The following is a 20,309-nucleotide window of genomic DNA, read 5'->3' as shown; positions in this document are numbered from 1 at the left end:
TGACAAATCTTGAATTTGTGCTTATGTTGTAAATTTTGGATAAAATGTATACAAATTGAATGAAATTGTCATTTTTATTTGTTTAAATGGAAATGTTTATTATTATTCTCAAATAAGATAAGATATAGTTGGAAACAGGTTGTTCGTTAAGCCTTATCTGAAAGAAGTAGAGAAAGAGGTAAATCAGCATGTAGGGGTGGGGACATAAAATTATCCATGTTTCTTTAAGTAATGGGGATATACAAGTACTAATTATAGTCAAGGTTTCCACAATAACCTAGTATTGCATTGATGGTGTCATAAAAATTCTTTATAGCCTTGTGTCACAGTATAGGGAAAACGGTAGTATTACATTTTCCCAGCATTAGGTTGGCCTTTTGTGTACCCAAGACAGGTGAAGGAAGTCAACTTATGAGCGCTGTGATTGGATGTAAGGGTACAATATATTTTTTATTTATCTATGAATAACTGCAGTTTTTATATTTACAATATAAATTTTAAAACCTATTGAAATATTTTCTAGAGAATTATTTGAAAAGGCTTCCAAAATTTCATAAATTTGGTGCAAAATGACGGTGGGCATGGATAACATAATCCAGCTCCGTTGGAAATTGGTCATGATACTATTTGGCTTCAATTTTTAGAATACAGTAATAAAGTACAAACACCACACATAACTGTTTTATTGAAGTTTTTATTATAAAAACTGGTAAATTTAGAAAATGTTAGTATTGTCGCCTATGGCAGAATAAATACTACCGTTTTCCCTTAATGTTTTATAACCAAAAAACATAGAATATAAACACATACAAACAAAGAATGTAGCCTATATCAGTGCAAATGTATGTATATAAAAGCGAAAAGGTATTAATATCATATATCAGTTGAGAGCAAATTATTGACTAATACACAAAATGTGACGGAAGGCAAGTGATTAAGTTCCGTTTTGAAATTGAAGTTTTTTATTCCATTCTTTTTCCATTGATTTCTTAAGTTTTTTTTCATATTTTGGTTCCGAAATTTTTATCACTGATTACTTTTATGAAATACTATATGCTAAAAATATTATAGGATAATTTTTATTACTACTTTGAAGAAGAAACTAAAGTTTATGTCTGAATTTGCAATTAGAATAACCTCAATTTTAAACAGTCTAAACTTCGCAAATTTTATAGATTTTAAGAAAATGAAATACTAAATAGAATATTTCGATAAATGAAAATAGCTTCAGGAAAAACTATTTCAGTTAAATGTAAGCAAACATACACAATTTTTCATTTTGAAAAAGGGGGGTTGAAACTCTCCAATATACTACTAGTCATTAACACGACTTTTTAGAAAAATGTGACCGTACGAAATTCTGACGACAGGGCAAAAACTAAAGAAGACATATTTGTCCTTCAGTTAAGACCATTTTTAGCCGTGTGTTATTTGGGGAGATTAAACTCGCGATCTAGACGACTTTTTACACTTCTGTCACCGCACTACAATGAATTGCCACAGAGATGCTAACAGATTTTCATTACTGCTCTGATACCTCTGTAGAATTCTGTAATGCATTTGAAGAGTAACCATTGTCAGTTTGGTATTTTTCAGTTGCAAACGCAGTTTACTATAGTGAGAAACAGTTAATTTCAGAGCCAAAATTGACAGTGGCAACTTAAAATACACTTCTGTTATTTATTATAATGCAATACTTATTATATGCACACATTAAATATTTCATATCTTGACATGTTAACCACTACACAGGAGTCCAACTGTCGGGACTTGATGGCAGACATCATCCAATCAAATTTGTTTTATCATACCTCAATGCAGTATAATGATATATTTATTTAGAAAGGTTTTACATGGCTGTACATAATTTGGAAACTTGGCTTGAAATTGAGAATGAAACCTGAAAATTGTAATATTAATGGGAATGTATTCCAAGCGTCAGCATGGGGTAAACCAAGAGTACCAGAGGTGGAAAACAGGCGTATGATTTAAGTCGAATACGTCAATACAACAGAAAAAAAACAGACATAATACGCAAATACATATGGCTGTTAAAGCGTAATATCCTTACATAATATTAAAAAGTTATCAAAAGTACCAGGATTATAATTTAGTACGCCAGACGCGCGTTTCGTCTACATAAGACTCATCAGTGACGCTCATATCAAAATATTAAAACTTTAAAGCAAAATAGCAAACAAATATCGACCTCTAAGGAATATTCAATTTGGATAGTCCCTTATCAAATGGCAAAATAAATACCCAAACATATTAATCGAAAGGAAAACAGCTGTCATATTCTTGACTTATTACAGGCATTTCCTTAAGCAAAAAATGGCAAATATTTGAATTTGTATGTCAGACACTAAATTGTAGCATGCTTATATTCCTTAATTTGTAATTACTCATGCCTAAATAATGTTCACAGGGTCATGCGATGATTTTTTCTAACACTTAAAACCAGCGTTACTTTACCATTTCCTACATATAAAACATGCATGAACCAAGTCCGGAATATAACAGCAGCTGTTCTAATTCTTTCCTTTGATATGTTACAGCTTTTGATTTTACCATTTGATAAGTGGCTTTCTGTTTTCAAATGTTCTTGTAGTTCTATGTTTTTTTTTTGTTTTTTTTTACGTTTTGATATAGACTTTAAAGGATTATATATAACAGTTGATATTTCACCATTATTTTAGGTAAATTAATTGGAAAGTCTGGACAGGCTATCGAAGAAGTCATAAATAGATCCTTAGTAAACAGAATTACCAAACACAAGGAAAATGGTGTAAGATTAAATCACATGTCATATAAAGATGTGATACTGTGGATTCGTTTATTATTTGTGCATTTAGGAAAACTTACACGTTTGTGAATATGCAATTTCAGGTTTTGTCGAATTCTACGTACAAGCCTAGTATATAGAATTTGTTATTCGATGAACATTTAATTTCGTTGTTTTCCTTTACCCACGAAATATTTAGAAGTTGTTATTCGATGAAAATTTAATTTCGTGGTTTTCCTTTACCCACGAAATCAATGAAAAAATTAGTATACACCGAATAATAGTGAATCCACAGTACTGTTGAAATTTAAATACATGTCAAGTTGTTACAGTTTGTTAAAAATATCTCATACCTGATAGCAAAAACCTTAGGCCTTTTATGCTACCAGCCAGAGACCAAAAGTGGTACAGAATAATGTATTATGTTCATGATGTCTACACTTTTCTTTAAAAATGTTAAAATATTTAACTTGCTTTTTTCTCCAAAAGTTAATACATTTATGCATGGATAAGTTGGCATGTTTTGAGCCCCTTCAGGGATCCTTCATTAACAAAAAGCGGAGGCTTTCATCTGCACTCTATTTATAACATGATTATCACTACGATACTATAGATATAGGAAGATGTGATGTGAGTGCCAATGAGACAACTCTCTATCCAAGTAACAATTTTAAAAGTAAACCATTATAGGTTAAAGTACGGCCTTCAACACGGAGCCTTGGCTCACACCGAACAACAAGCTATAAAGGGCCCCAAAATTACTAGTGTAAAACCATTCAAACGGGAAAACCAACGGTCTAATCTATATAAACAAAACGAGAAACACGTATATATTACATAAACAAACGACAACTACTGTACATCAGATTCCTGACTTAGGACAGGTGCAAACATTTGCAGCGGGATTAAACGTTTTAATGGATCCAAACCTTCTCCCTTTTTTTGAAACAATAGCATAACATCACAACATAGAAAATGCTTATAATTTGAAAAGTCAGACGCTTGAGGACAACAATTCCAAAATACGGGTAAGGTAATTTATGCCTTGGATAAGAAAATCGAAACTGATAGCAAGCTGGTAATTGGTACCAAAAACCCTAAATATTTATTAACAGCAATTATTAGGAAGGTGAGGGAGTTGGGACAAGTGATGTTTATTATTGAAAGTCTTTTGTGAAGACAAAATACATTTTGGACTGATTTTTTGTGTAAAGTTTTATTTCGGAGACCCTGTCTACTAGTTTTTTCAATCAGCATTGGGGTTTACCAGACATTACCGTATTTGCTTCCCGCTTAATTTCCTGTTTTTTTTATCATATTAATTACCCAAACATTTAATATTGGTTTATATTAACCTTCATGTATCACCACTTAATTAACCGGGTTTCTGTTAAGGCATGCACAATTAACTATTTTTAAACCAATGCTTTGATCAGACCTTTAAATATTTCTGGAATTTGTGTTCTTCCAAACCTCTACTATATTATTTAAAGAATGACTGTAATATTTTTTCTGTCTATGAAGAAATAACATAAAAAATTTGGTGCATACTGAATATATAACGCGCGTAGCGGGTTATTTAAGGTTCATGTGGACCCTATGGCTAAAATGGCCGTATTTTCACCTCAAAATTTACTCTGAGTACAGACAAACCAGCGCATCTGTAAAAAAATTTCAGGCATAGCATGCCCTAGATAAATGAATTTTAAGTACGTTTTATGTTTTAGAAAAACAAAAACTTACCAGGATTTTGCCGTGCACTTTTTTTCATTCCTCCAGAAGGTGCCAAAATAAACTAAGTTGGGGAAACAGGTTTGAGAACTTCCCCACAGGTAAAAATTAAAGTGAGCATTTTTAATTGACATGGACATTAGATGAACAATAGATACCTGAAAATAATTGGTTATTTAAACTGTGTACCTGAGTGGACCATATCAAGGTAAACTCAACTGTTTGTTAATTTTATCATCTTTTGCAGAAACGAAAAAAGTGGACGGCAAAATTCAGTTAAGTTATGAATTTTCTAAATCATACAATGCTTTTGAATTCTATTTATCTAGGCTATGCCTTAAAACTTTTCCAGATGCACAGATTTGTCTGTACTCATAGGAAATTTTGAGGTGAAAATACGGCCATTTTAGCCATAGGGTCCACATGAACCTTAACAGTGTGCACCACATTTTTTATGTTATTTCGAATAGACAGAAAAAATATAACAGTCATTTCTTATAATTTTATTCTTAATTTCATCTTAAACCATAGAAAACCATGAAAAAAAACGTTGATGACGTCACGGTCACATGCCTAAATTATGTCTATGGGCTCATAACAAAATAACGTCAGCCAATCAGAAGACACGTTACATCCAAAATTAAATTATTAGTGGATAATGATTTTCCCTTTACTTGCTACATACATATATTGGTTTACAGCTAATGTATCAGCGTCAAAATACATTGTTAAGATAAGTAGAGTAATAATGTTTCCAAATTAAAGTACTCACAGTAATTTGTGTTAGGAGTATAATGTACCAAATAAACTCATCATGGATACCAGTATTGTATTAACGTTAGACGCGCGTTACTTCCACAAAAGACTCATCAATGACGTCCGAATCTTAAAAAGCCAAAAAGGCCATGTAAAGTACGAAGCTAAAGAGCACTGAGGACCAAAATTCCTAATCATTTTTTCAAATACAGCTAAGGTAACCAAACGATTATTCTAAATTGATTTTTTTAATATGTTTATTACTTTATTGAATTAAAAGAGAATTTTAAACAATGATTATTTCCCCTTATCCAGTTTTCGATTACTGTCAGTAAGTAAATAGTTTATTAAAGTGTCACATATTGATTGACATAAATATAAGCAACATTGATATAAATATATACACATAAACCAATCAATATCCAGCCATTAAAACTAATTATGCGACACTCAAAAGCTTAAAAGTCTATAAAAATATCAAATATATTTCGTAAAAAACATACAAGTCACAAAAGATTCCCCATTAAAAAAAATAAAAAATAAAAAATCACTATATTCAATAAGTATATATAAAAGTTTTCGAAATCTGACTTTCCGGGTAAAATTAAAATAATAAAACTCTGCAGCTAGTGAAAATTTCATAAAGAGCTGTTAAAAAATTATATAAAAATTTGCATAGGAAATATTGTATATCATAACAGTTCATAATTTCAATAAATTTATTATCTATATCAAGGCGGTGAAAATTTTGAATTAATTTTGCACATTCATCATGTTCATGAAAAAAAATTATACCGAATATCGTCATAAAGTGTGCATTTCATCAGAAAGGGTTTTTCAGTCTCTACACTGCAACTTTCACAAAACAAACAAAGTCTATCTTCTACGGGTGTAGGCGGCCTGGAGTATCTGCCAGTTCTTGCGCCAGCGGTAAAGCCCCGGAGCGAAACAGAGCCATAGCACGCCTTTCCTGTTTAGAAATGTTTAAAAGCACATAAGGTTCTGTTTTCACACATTGTTTATAACATTTGTAAGTGCGCAATTTGTTTCCGTTTTTTATATTACGACGGTCATCCAAAAGTTCTTCATACCATTCTGTGTTGTCCAACTCACATAGTTTTATCATATACATAACTGATTAAGTCGATAATGTTAAGTCATTTTTATACCTTTGTACAAAAGCAGGTTGGCTTGGCTTAATCCCCTAGCTTTAATCTACATTGTATATTCAGTATTTGCTTTAATTAAGCTCTCAAGTGAAAGCAAACGGGTATGACAAATCCTACATATTGAATATCATCGATAAACACCGATCTTGGAGACGGGAACAAGTGATTTTGTAGATTAGTTTTAGTCGGAGGCCCTAAATAGATTACATTGCTTCGGAGTACATGTACAAACAATTAAATTCAAATAGTAGAAAATACTATATATATGTCTCCACTTTTGGAACTTTATTCTTAATACAACCAACACGAGTAACATGTGCTCATGGCGCAGCTCTTTTGCAATTTGCAAAAAATTAAGAAGATGACACTGTAAAATAATGTAGAAACTACATAAATTATACTGATATCATGCATGGATTATATTAGTAGATTAAGAAGAAATATACCTCAAAATAAGTGTATCGTAATTTTAGGATGTAGTCTTGAATATTATTGGGCCTCCAGAAGCAATAGAAAATGCTAAACTTTTGTTGAACTATAAACTGGATCAGATTAACAGGAATAAGGTAAAACAAATTAACTATATTGATAATAAACATTGTAAAGTTTCTGTGTACTTGGAGATGTAATTAAGAGGAAAAGCATAATGATTTTTCGGAAGCCTTTATGTTGACTCAAAAAACTCTATTAAGTGTTCCTGTAAAGTTTTCATATTCAAAATTTTGCACATACCTTGGAATTTTCTATTATACATTAAAATGTCATGATTTGTAATGTACTTACTTCAATTATACACCCCATAATATAACTATATTATTAAATGGAATCTTGATATTATAGCTGATATTTCTTGAAATTTTTGTATTGGTATTATGTCCCCCTAGACCTGTCAGGTTAGCAATTGTCAAGGTAGTCCTTGTCCAAAATATTTAACATTGTCACTAATTGACTACAAAAGGATTTTTGGGGCTCTGCTGAAAGTGCACTTTTGATTTTTTCATAACTGACTGAAAAGCATGTTTCATTGTAAATATTTCAAAAATTTAGAAGTTCCAGGAAAGCATGGAAAGCAAAAAAATAATGTAAGAATCCCGAGACATTAATTGACATTTTAATATTGTTTGTAGCCATTTCGTACAGAAACATTCATGGTCCCTTTGAATTTGATAGGACGTACCATTGGTACCAGAGGAGCCAACATAAAAAAGGCACAGCAAATTAGTGGAGTATTCTCGGTTGATAAGGAGAAGCAGCCAGGAGGTGAATGCAGATTTCGAATATTTGGTGAGGTAAATTACATGGTCTTTATATATATTCTAATACACATATTATATTCAAAATGACCTGGACCTGGACCATTGAATATGCTTAATTTTTCTATCATATCAATATATTTTTAAATTTCAATTTATGAAAATTCAGAAAATACTTGTGTGCATTTATTTTTTTAAGAACGGACAAAAATGCAAGAATTATTATTGTGATTTCAAGAAAATCTGCATATGTATCGAATTCAGAGTGCATTGTGATACTACATGTAGCAAAGTTATAACACTAACTTAACCCTAGCAATACTATTTGAATCGACAGTATTATATTTTACAAAACAAAATTTACATATGTTGTATCGGTATTGGAATTTCTTCTCCAAATGAAGCCAACTGATGTTTCTATATTAAATAATAAACTCATCATAGATACTAGGTTCAACATTTTATATTTACACAAGACACGCGTTTCGTCTACAAAAGACTCATCAGTGACGTTCGAATCCACAAATGTTTTACAGGCCAATTAACGTACGAAGAAACTTGAAGTTATTATATCCGTTGGGAGTCCGTTGGTGTACTAACGGACATGTAACGAATGTCTAACGGACACACAACGGACATTGAACGTACGTGAAACGGATACATACCGGACAGAACGGACGTCGAACGTACATCCAACGGACGAGTACCGGATAAAATGGACACCTTACAGAAGCGTAACGGATAAAACGGATGAACAAAATAATCTGAAAATTAAAGGCAATAAACCATCTGAAAATTAAAAGAAATAAATCATCTGAAAATTAAAGGCGCGTCAGATGGACATGGTATCTAGTATATATGTTATAATATTTGCTTCTGGGAAAGTCTGGTCAGTAGGACAGTTATCAAGGTCACACGTACCAAACAAATTGAACAATTTATCCGATTTTTTTTACGTTTCTTCATGAGTTGGTCATATAGACCAAAACTGCGTCGTCTTTCAGGACTAAGCCATGGTCGTGTCCACCATCTCCTTTGTCTTCTCCTTTCGACAGCTATAAGGTTTATATTTGCTACATTTAAGTTGAGTTTGGACTGAATAAGAGCTGCTTGGTAGCGAAGACGTGCTCTTACTCCAAGATCCATCACGAATAATAAATATTCATGACACTCAAGAAAATCTAACATACCATATATTGGCATTTCTGACGCGAAATTTCAATTGACATTTGTCCGTTTTACATCTAGTATTTTTGAATTTTATGCATTTCTAATACATATTTTGTTTTTTATGTATATTTTTTTTCAACTTCTCTGTAACCTTTGTACTTGCATGGTTTTATGAGAATAAACTATCAGTAGGCATCCGTTTTATCCGTTATCCTTCCGTTATTGTCCGTTTCACATTCGCTTTATCCGTTAGGCGTCCGTTAGGCGTCCGGTAGACGTTCGTTGGTGAATTGGTCTACCGGATCTCCAACGGATGCATAACGGACACGTAACGGATACAAAACGGACGAGTACCGTACAAAACGGACACCTAACGGACGCCTAACGGACGCCTAACGGACGTTCAACGGACATTTTATCCGTAGGACGTCCGTTCAAAGTTTTGAACATGCTCAAAATTTTCCACCAGACAGAACGGACGTCAACGGACAAAACGGACGCTTAACGGATACGCAACGGATATGGACGGACGCCTAACGGATAAGAACGGACGTCCAACGGACATCAACGGATTGAAAAAAAGTTATCCGTTAGGCGTGCTTTCGAGCTATCCGGTAAGGTGTGACCGAGGCTTTACGAATTGACCTTTCAATAAATTGTTATCTATTTTAAAGAAATTTCAACAATTACAATAAGAACATTGTCATAATGAAGAAAGTACTAGATTATTGCCTAAACTAGAATTGTTTTATATTTTGGGTTATTTTGATATCATAGATTTTTACAGTACTGTATTACATATATATGTAGTCTGTCGGTCATCCTGAATCAATTCCGAATGTTTAAGAGCAGAGGTTTTTTTTTGGTTTCAAAAGTTAGGTTTCTTTGTTTCAGAGGTTAATGTTGATAAACAATTTTATTATGTTACATGTAATTAAGTTGCCTAAATTACTGCTTTTTATAAAGTACTAATTTTTTGCAATGAACCTGTAGAAGAGGTCATATTTTGTGTGAAGCACATAATGCAGACAGTGTTGGACCTCTTATGTTATAAGTACCAAACCTCCTTTCGACAGCTATAAGGTTTATATTTGCTACATTTAAGGTAACACGATACCGAATGGCATATCTCCCGATTTCCAAACTTTTTTGCACACGTGTTCTTTTTATCGAGTTACATCGGAATATGTAATAAAAAATGGGGGTCACCATTTTTGTTTTCTTGGTATTTTCATAAGAAAACGTCAATTCTGGCGTGAATTTTACCTAGTTATATAGGGGAAATGCCCTTTTTTCGGCTTTCCTTTTTATATTTTCCAATGAATGGCTATGTTCTAATATACGGAGAAAAACAAAAAACTAACACAATATCCAGAATTGCATACTGAATCCATACACGTATAGAAACTCATAGGTCACCATCCTTGTTTTTGAGATAAATGGCTTCAAAGTTGATTGATACCCTTAGAAATGGACCGAAAACGTGTGACGTTGTTGAATGCAGAATGTAACGTTCAGAGATATAGAAAAACAAATATTTGTCCGGATCTAAATGGTGTTTATTTTATTTTCCTTTCCGCTGTCTTGTTTCGTAAATTTCCTAGTAATGCAATATGCATTTTGCTGATATAATTTATTTCGTCCTGCACCTGGAAATTTCACTCACATGAATTAACCTTATTAATCTCGTCTGATTTTTACACCAAACGACCTTGAACTGGTTGGTTCCACGGGAATCTTATATACGATAATAGTTCATGCATAAATCACCGGAGTTTGGTACACGTTAAGTATACGCAAATTTTTAAAATAAGATTATTCAAATAATATCTTTATTCTAAAATTTCATTAAAATCATCAAAAATACCTTCATATTTTTGTAAAGTTCATGTGAAAATAACATGAAAAATTTCACGTGTGATTCCTTTGAACTACTGAGTTTTTAACTACATCATTTAAGACAATGATGGTGTCGTTGCTTCATCCATGTAGAAATATAGTACTTTAAAAAAAATGATTTTAAAATTTAGAATTAGAATTGCTCGGTTTCTGATGGTTGTTTAACGTTCAGTGGCGAATAGTTCATGCATGTTTGGAACGATACAATACAAGTTTGGAAACAGTTGTTAAAATAAAAGACACATTTGATGCATCAGTCAAAAAAGGTTTAACATTCTGTTACAATGTAGTTGTGAATATTATGAGGAAAAATAATGATCCTGATAAAATACACATTCTTAAAAAAAAAGCTCAAAGAAAAATTCAAAACTTAAAATTCATTTATCAAATGACGAATACATATAAAAAAAAAATGATAAACAGCCGTCATTTTCTTGACTTGCTATATACATTAGTTTAGTGTAGTCTGCGTGTTGTAAATGTATGAGTTGGTTGCTCAGCAAGTGGGACAAACCTTGCATGCAAACTGTATTCAAAATTTCGCGAAGTTCAACAGTGTCATTTGTTGAAAATCATTTACGAAACAAATCTTGCATTCTTTATAAGTAAAACAAACTGCAAAGACGAGATATACAAAATATAAAAGTTCCAGCTTAAAATTCCACATGTAGGAGATGTAAGTCGGAGTCTGTGTGCCTTTCATATTTTTCAAAACGCCTTATCCAGCAACTTGTCATGAACAAAAAATGAAGAAAATCCAGACAATATTTGCACCTTTAATATGAGTAGTTATACTAGGTACATAATTAAAACCTGACGCACAAAAGACTGTAGTCCGAAATAACAAGCCGTATAAAGCCTATATACACCAAGTGCGGGATTGGCGGTAGAACGGACACGGATGAAACAATATGGTGACATACGTGCTCTATAAGGGTTTCGGTGACAAAACATATTTTTGAATATGCAGTTCATATAACGGAATGGTAATTTAAAGATCTAAAATGAAACATAACGACGTAGCAAGGTAACCTTTCCATCATTTTGTCTTTGGTGGAAAGTTGATTAATTGGCAATTTTAACGCACCTCCTTATTTCATTATGATTTAAATTTTCTCTAGAAGAACATATTTTTAAAAGATTTTAGGACTTAAACATTGTTTAACACATATGTACAAGGAGACTAAAATATTACTGTGATAATTATACTTCCAATTTAGGGGACCAACGTTTACTAAAACAACAAATTAGAAAAAAAAGATATTCATCCAATTAAAATTAGTCACAATTTGCTTGATGTCTTTGGTTTTGATGTCGTTAAATTTTTTGTTTTATTTGTACTTGTACTGTTACAAATAAAGTTTCATGCTACCCCACTTTCATAATTAGCAAGTAGTAACGTAGATATTTCGAATGGCGTAAATATTCGTAAACTTTGTCAATTTCTTTGAAATTTAGAGGCAATGATTTAAATTTTAACAAATGAAGTTTCAAGTGACGAATGCTTACGTCCAGTGGCAAATATTGCATGCACGTTCAGGAAGAGAACAAATTGAGGTCAAGTTTACACTATTTACAATACTAGATAGATTTTGTAATAGGGGCGATCAAGGAAGATGGTTAAGAAAATTTGGACTGACACTGAAAAATGAGGGTATATATATTATGCTGTCTGTCCCGTGTAGACTTAGTCTATAATATTACAAAGCGAGCACTTTATTTTTTAAATGTTTCCGAAACTATATCGGATTTACTCTGTACAGACCAATGAGATTGTTTACACTTGGAATGTTTTTCGGCAAAATAACCAAGTTAAACCACTTTTTTTCATTCTATACTAACAAACTATTTTCTGTTTATATATATGAGTTTCAAAGTCTGCTTGTATTGTGCTTTTTATGCCTTATTCTATCCGTATTCTCATCAGATAAATTTCCTTTTTTCATTTTGCCCGAGCATTTTCACACGAATTAATAGTTGGACAACTCCCCGTTTTTTCACACATCATCCTAAGTTTCTTTAGATATAAAGATTTCTATTTTCAAAACAAAAATTCGTGGGAATACGGCGTGCATCATGCAAAAGTATCTATTGCATAAATAAACTAAGAATAAAATAAAAGTGATAAAACTCAATCTATTTTGTATAAGAACATAATTTTAAAGATAAATCGTGCAGATGCTTAAATATTAAAGAACCAGAATATAAATAAAAGTAAAGTTATACATTTTTTAAATGGTTAACAATGAGCAGAAAAATTGCCGGAAAACGATAAAGCAATCTATGTTCATCTATCATGATCATTGAAAAGTTAACCGTAACGTATTGCATTAAAACTCTCGGCAAATATTACCGTTTAAAATGTCACATAGTTATCTTTTTTTTTTTTATTATTATCTAATCACTTTGTGATTGCAGTCAGAACCTGCTGCATTGACTTGTAAGTGTGAACGTTATTCGATAACGTCAGGAACGATAACTCGTGGCGTAACGTCATTCGGTATCGTGTTACCTTAAGTACAAGAGCTGCTTGGTAGCGAAGACGTGCTCTTACTCCAAGATCCATCACGAATAATAAATATTCATGACACTCAAGAAAATCTAACATACCATATATTGGCATTTCTGACGCGAAATTTCAATTGACATTTGTCCGTTTTACATCTAGTATTTTTGAATTTTATGCATTTCTAATACATATTTTGTTTTTTATGTATATTTTTTTTCAACTTCTCTGTAACCTTTGTACTTGCATGGTTTTATGAGAATAAACTATCAGTAGGCATCCGTTTTATCCGTTATCCTTCCGTTAATGTCCGTTTCACATTCGCTTTATCCGTTAGGCGTCCGTTAGGCGTCCGGTAGACGTTCGTTGGTGAATTGGTCTACCGGATCTCCAACGGATGCATAACGGACACGTAACGGATACAAAACGGACGAGTACCGTACAAAACGGACACCTAACGGACGCCTAACGGACGTTCAACGGACATTTTATCCGTAGGACGTCCGTTCAAAGTTTTGAACATGCTCAAAATTTTCCACCAGACAGAACGGACGTCAACGGACAAAACGGACGCTTAACGGATACGCAACGGATATGGACGGACGCCTAACGGATAAGAACGGACGTCCAACGGACATCAACGGATTGAAAAAAAGTTATCCGTTAGGCGTGCTTTCGAGCTATCCGGTAAGGTGTGACCGAGGCTTTACGAATTGACCTTTCAATAAATTGTTATCTATTTTAAAGAAATTTCAACAATTACAATAAGAACATTGTCATAATGAAGAAAGTACTAGATTATTGCCTAAACTAGAATTGTTTTATATTTTGGGTTATTTTGATATCATAGATTTTTACAGTACTGTATTACATATATATGTAGTCTGTCGGTCATCCTGAATCAATTCCGAATGTTTAAGAGCAGAGGTTTTTTTTTGGTTTCAAAAGTTAAGTTTCTTTGTTTCAGAGGTTAATGTTGATAAACAATTTTATTATGTTACATGTAATTAAGTTGCCTAAATTACTGCTTTTTATAAAGTACTAATTTTTGGCAATGAACCTGTAGAAGAGGTCATATTTTGTGTGAAGCACATAATGCAGACAGTGTTGGACCTCTTATGTTATAAGTACCAAACCTAATATAATTTGTGTGTAAAAGTTTTTTAAATTTTATATTATGTGACATATAAGGTAGAATTTGCTTCTTTAGATTTTTTTTAATGATTTGGATCTTTTGTTAGACACTAGAAGCTGTTAAAAAAGCTAGATCTATGTTGGAATTGAGTCAACATGCCTATAGAGTACCAAAACATTATATAGCAGGTAAATATGTCCAGGTGTTCAACATTTAGTAAAACGAATGCCTGACTTCTATATCTGGCTTGCATGAACAAATATGAATTACAAAAGGCTACAATTGTATTAAATATCCATTTAACGAATTGATTGATTTTAAATTCACAGGACATTTGGCTTATTAGAATTTATGTTAGTTATTGCTATCAATCGTTTGACTGTTTTGTTTTTAATGAAATGTATTGTTTTGTTTGCATTTGCATTAGATTGTGTTGTGTTGTTTTGTCCTGGACAATTTATTGTTTTGTTTTGTATGTTTATGGACTAAATTGTAGGGAACGTATGTTTGAAGGCCTTCATTAATCATGTTAATTTAACTGAAAGTAATGAGTACATGAGAAAAGGGCTAACTCCAATATTTGATTTGATTGTTAATTCATTTTTAATTCAATTACTTGCAAATGGTTATTCATTCCATAAAGGTGTAAATTTTTGTCCGGAGTACTAACAAAGGGTTGCTACAGCAAGTGTATTTGAAAAAAAACTTGTATATTGTTCGAAGGACTAATTCATCTATTATTTTTTTAGGTCCAGTTATTGGAAAGTTTGAACAAGCTATCGAAGAAGTAATAAATGAAACCATAATCAAAACAATTACTAAACATAACAAAAATAATGTAAGATATTAATGCTAATTTTATGTCATATAAAGAAACATGCAATTTGTGCTCCTGCTCAAATATATGTAAACAAATAAGTTCAGTTTTTAAAACATTATCCAATTTCTACTTGTTAAAACGGACAAGTGATCAGTTAGCCTTTGAAACTACCAGTACGTGACCTTAAATGGAGCATGATTTATTGGAATACACACAATTACGCACTAACATTTGGAGGCACTATATTTGCACTGTGTGTCCCACTTTTCGTGAAAACTTCTGTACAGAACTGTAATTTTTTTATCACTATTTTGTTCTATTTGAAAGATTTATCATGTTTATAGTTATATGTTCCTACTAAAATGCATTTTTGTCTGGTTTTATCTCACGTCAATAGCTGGAGTGGAAATATAGAAATTCTGTCTGTCTAATAAAGTAAGCACATCCAGCCACATTTACACTGTTATACAGTTTATTTTAAAAGTTCACATCAGCAATACTTGGCTCAAGTTCCAAAGGAATGGTAGATACATTGGTTTGAAAGTCCTCCCTTTAAAAGAATGGGGTTGACATATTGTTTTTAGATTGCACATTATATGCCAGGTTAATAAAATTGTTCTAAAACTTTCAAATGAAATTCTGGTCTCAATACTCTGACATGTAATACTCTGCTCTGCCTATAATACTAAGAAACAAACTGAATTAAGTTGAAACAATCGTCCTTTCACCTGTTCTGTGTTACAATCGATAAACAAAAATGGCCACACACATGTTTGGGATATCTAGTTTAAATAAGTGAGATCTTCCTGCTCTACATTTAAGTCAATAAGTCTGACGACTTTTAGGAGAACTAACCCTTAAACGTTAAATATCATCATATTTTTGTCGTTTTTGTCTGCTTTTCTTAAAACTACCATACATGATTTCTTTTAGTAAACTGATTAGGAAGACAAAAGCTTCATGGCTAAAATCATGAGATATGATTATACAAATGTAGATAGAATCTTTAAAAAACTATCAGCAAAGTTAGATCTACAAACATTTCAACATTACTGAAATTTTCAGTTATCTCTTTTATACCGATTATTTTCACAAACTGGCTACTTTTAAAGATGCAGAAGAGAGACATAGTCTCTTTAAAGCCCCTTTTTTGTATTTGGTTAATACTTTGACTTTTCCTTTGCAATAATTCTTTCACCTTAAAACTGATAGCATCATTCAAAGGCGAGTCACAGGTTTCGGAGTAAGCCTAGAATCATTTTACCTACTGAAAACTTTTATTTTTAAAGAATTATATTTAAACCTAATACATTTTTTTTTACATGAAGTTTTCTTTGTCCAGTGCCATAGCTGAAATTATACATTCAATCTTCAAATCATATCCATCAGTGATTTGCACTTTCCATTACTTTTATATTATTCTAAATTCTTCATCAAGGGCAATTTAGAAGAAAGATTATTGCAATTTAAGTATGAAACTGCTATGGATATGTTCCGTACGTCAGAACTACAATCCCGTTCCCTTTTCAAGAATATGATCTACCAAATTATACTTTTAACTGGCTATGTTAAAACATGAGCAGTATGACGTGTGCCAAATGTGGTGCGTGGTCTGCTCGCCCTTCAGGAGAACCTGCGTTTTTGGTGGGGTTCGTGTTATGTTGTTCCCCTATTTGTGACATTTTGTTTACGCATCACTGCAAAAATAAAATGAATTTGATTCGACTGGCGTACAAGGTTAAGGTTTTACGCTATAAAACCAGGTTCAATCAATCTTTTTCTGCTTTTGAAAATGCCTTAAGCAAGTCAGGAATACGATGGTTGGTATTCATTCGTTTGATGTGTTTTATCATATGATTTTGCTACTAGTATTTAATTAGGGACTTTCTTTTTTAAATTTCCATCGAAGTTCAGTATTTTTGTGATTTTACTTTTTAATGAAATCATTTTATACTAATATTAAGAATATTTCAAATGCTGATAATATATATTTTTTTCAAAATATCATAATCATAATTTTAGGATGTAATTTTGACAATAATTGGTCCAACAGAAGCCATAGATTATGCTAAATGTTTGTTGAAATACAAACTTGATAAGACTGAGGTACGCAATAGTTAAATATTTGTTTATACATGTAAATAAAATAACGTTAGAATGTTTACACCTTAACATGTTTATCAGTGAAATATTTAAAGACTTAGGCCGAACTTAATTATTTTGGGAAAATAGATTAAAGTTTAAGGTGGTACCTAACACATTAACTAAAATTATTTTGGCTCGTTTAATTTTCTTTAAATTTTAACAAAGTATTTACTTTGACCCTTTGACAAAAATATAAAAAATTCAAAAAATTTGAACTAACCGTTTAATCAGAAAAATTACACTGGTATATAGCAGTTTGACAAACACTGATTTTGATCATTGAGAAGCTTAATATTCCCTTTAGAACACAACGTCATTAAAACGTTCTGCTGATTTTACAGAGTTATCTCCCTGTAGTGTTAGGTACCACCTTAAGATAACGGTTACTAAACTTCAAATTCTGGAACATGGATGATTATGTTTGTAAGATCGAAATGATCATATGTGGATGAAAGATTTTGATAAAGAAAAGGTAGAACGTTTTGTAACTTGTAGGTCAACTACATGGGCACAGCTAGTACGTATGCCAAATAAGATTGCATTTATCTACAAGCTTCACGCGTATTTTTAACATCTTCTCAAAATCCAAGCTATTTTCATGTATTGTTCATTAATAAGGGACACTGTAATTAAGCTAAATTAAGGCATGTCAAGTTTGCAATCATAATTAAAGTTTATGTCCTTCTAGGGTGTCACTTTTAAACGAAAGGATGAATATAGTACAGAGGAAACGGAAAGATATGAAGCTGCGGCAAGTGATGAATATAGCTCAGAAGAGAACGATGGTTATAGTATATTAGAGAAAGATGGATATAATGTTGATGAGAGCGACGGATATAGTACAGTAGAGAAGGAAGGGTATAGAACTGAAGAGAAGTATGCATATAATACAATAGAGGACGAAGTATACAGTACATCAGAGACTGAAAGATATCATACAGTAGAGATGGAAGAATATATGACTGAAGAGATTGGTGAATATAGAACAACCGTGAAGGACGGATATATGACTGAAGAGAAGGATGAATATAATACAGAAGATAATGCTAGATATATAAGTAAAGAGGCGGATGGATGTAGTACTGCAGAGACGGATGCAAACAGTACAGTAGAGAAGGAAACAGACTTGGTAATGAAAGATAAAACCAGAGACAAGGAAGATACCGATCGCGAAAGATGGTTCATAGAGAAGCAAATGCCAAGAAGTCATGAAGGGCAGAATCCGTTATGCGCAGGATCTGATACAAGGTCAAAGCAACCTACGTATAACGACTTGCCAATGCACATTGCTAATAGCGCTGTTCAATCTGATCCTTCATTTGGTGTGCATGCACAATGCGAAATTAAAAACATTTGCTCCAAAAAGAAAAAAAGAAAAACAAAAGTGAAAAATAAATTTGTTAAAACAGATCACGGACAAACAAAACTGACAAACGCAAAAATACAGGACAATTATCTAGGTAAATATACCGAGGCAGCCATACAAGTTAAAGGTATCAATGCTGGATTGAAGGCTGATAATCGGCCAGCCTGTGATGATGACAAAGGAACTTGCCTGAGCCTGGATTCACCTAATATTTTATATGAGAAAGACGAAATTATTTTTGAAAGGTGCAATAGAAACGAGATTAGTAGAATCGATCAAGAACAGCTCTCAGAGTCTCAAATTACAAAAGACGCATGGGACATGTGGGATTCTGATGAAGAGCCAAGTATCAGTACAGAGTTAGAGCAGTTTAAAATTGACGAGACAAATACAAGTTATTGTCTATGTTATAGTCAAACCAACCAATTATTGTCAGTTAATGGTGAAGCAGAGACATCGGTTGGTGGTTGGTGGTGAAAATATTCTACTACTTCAGCTTTGGAAAACCAGGTCTAATCAGTTGACGGTTGTACAGTCTTAACTTTAAAATACAAATAATTTTCAACATAAAAAGCTTGCTTATAATAATGTAAAATAAAGATAGTTTACATTAAGGAAAAAAAAGTCGGATAATGTTTCTTTAGCATATATCATTTATTTCTTATGTATTTGATTTTTGCCCTGTATGTATTGTTGATGAAGATTTAAACCAGTTTTATAAACTTTTCTTTGGTAGCAAACTGTTAGACTGTGTATAATTTAAAGTCATATGAAACCTCAAATTTAAAAAAAATGAAGCATATGTTTTTAATAATAAAATGGATAGTTTTCATTATTAAACTTATTTACATACATCTTTTCTGAAGAAAGTTTTTTCATTTGTCCACATTCTGAAGGATAAGTTTACTTTTTGTTAATTGCTTGCTTCCAGAAAGCAATTCGCCGACATATTTTCCGTATGCAAAGTGACCGTAGCGTCACCCTCCTCGTAAAAATCCGGTTATCGCAATACGCATGGATCTGTCACTGAATTTAACAATTATCTGATTGTACATGTTATACACGTGCTCAATACCTATGCTCCTTTGTTGATTGTTGACAAACGAGTGACAATCGTTAAACGTCAGCTTCAAAACACGAACTTTTATTACCTGCCATATTTTCACAACAACACTGACCGACTGAAAAAAAATAACGATTATACGAAATTTATACGGAAAAATGATAAAATTGTACACAGAAGACTTAAGTGTATGATATATCTCGTCTGGCTTCCTAAATTATAATCCTAGTACCTTTGGTAACTATTTACACCACTGGATCGATACCACTGCTGGTGGACGTTTCGTGGTATCACCAACCCAGTAGTCAACACTTCGGTGTGGACATGAATACCAATATTGGGGTCATTTTTGTCTATAAATTTCCTGTTTATAAAACTTTGAAATTTGCAAAAAACTAAGGATGTTCTTATCCCAGGCATAGCTTTTCTTAGCCGTATTTAGTACAACTTTTAGGAATTTTAGATCCTCAATGCTCTTCAATTTTGCTTTTGTTTGGCTTTTTAAATATTT

The 20,309-nt window shown here is 32.3% G+C and overlaps 1 protein-coding gene across 1 annotated transcript in view; it reads left to right on the top strand.

The window, feature by feature from the left end:
• Nucleotides 1-19,528, top strand: part of LOC134692385 (uncharacterized) — a 62,731-nt gene extending 43,203 nt beyond the window's left edge. The window contains exons 4-10 of the mRNA XM_063552834.1: nt 2,700-2,788; nt 6,915-7,007; nt 7,569-7,730; nt 14,511-14,592; nt 15,154-15,242; nt 17,247-17,330; nt 18,058-19,528. Coding sequence (XP_063408904.1) covers nt 2,700-2,788; nt 6,915-7,007; nt 7,569-7,730; nt 14,511-14,592; nt 15,154-15,242; nt 17,247-17,330; nt 18,058-19,212 — 1,754 coding nt within the window. The 3' untranslated portion in view covers nt 19,213-19,528. The remainder of the gene's footprint in view (nt 1-2,699; nt 2,789-6,914; nt 7,008-7,568; nt 7,731-14,510; nt 14,593-15,153; nt 15,243-17,246; nt 17,331-18,057) is intronic.
• Nucleotides 19,529-20,309: the final 781 nt, after the last annotated feature.

This window comes from Mytilus trossulus, chromosome 12, assembly GCF_036588685.1.
Source record: "Mytilus trossulus isolate FHL-02 chromosome 12, PNRI_Mtr1.1.1.hap1, whole genome shotgun sequence".
NCBI lineage: Eukaryota > Metazoa > Mollusca > Bivalvia > Mytilida > Mytilidae > Mytilus > Mytilus trossulus.
This window is presented reverse-complemented; position numbering and strand designations above follow the sequence as displayed.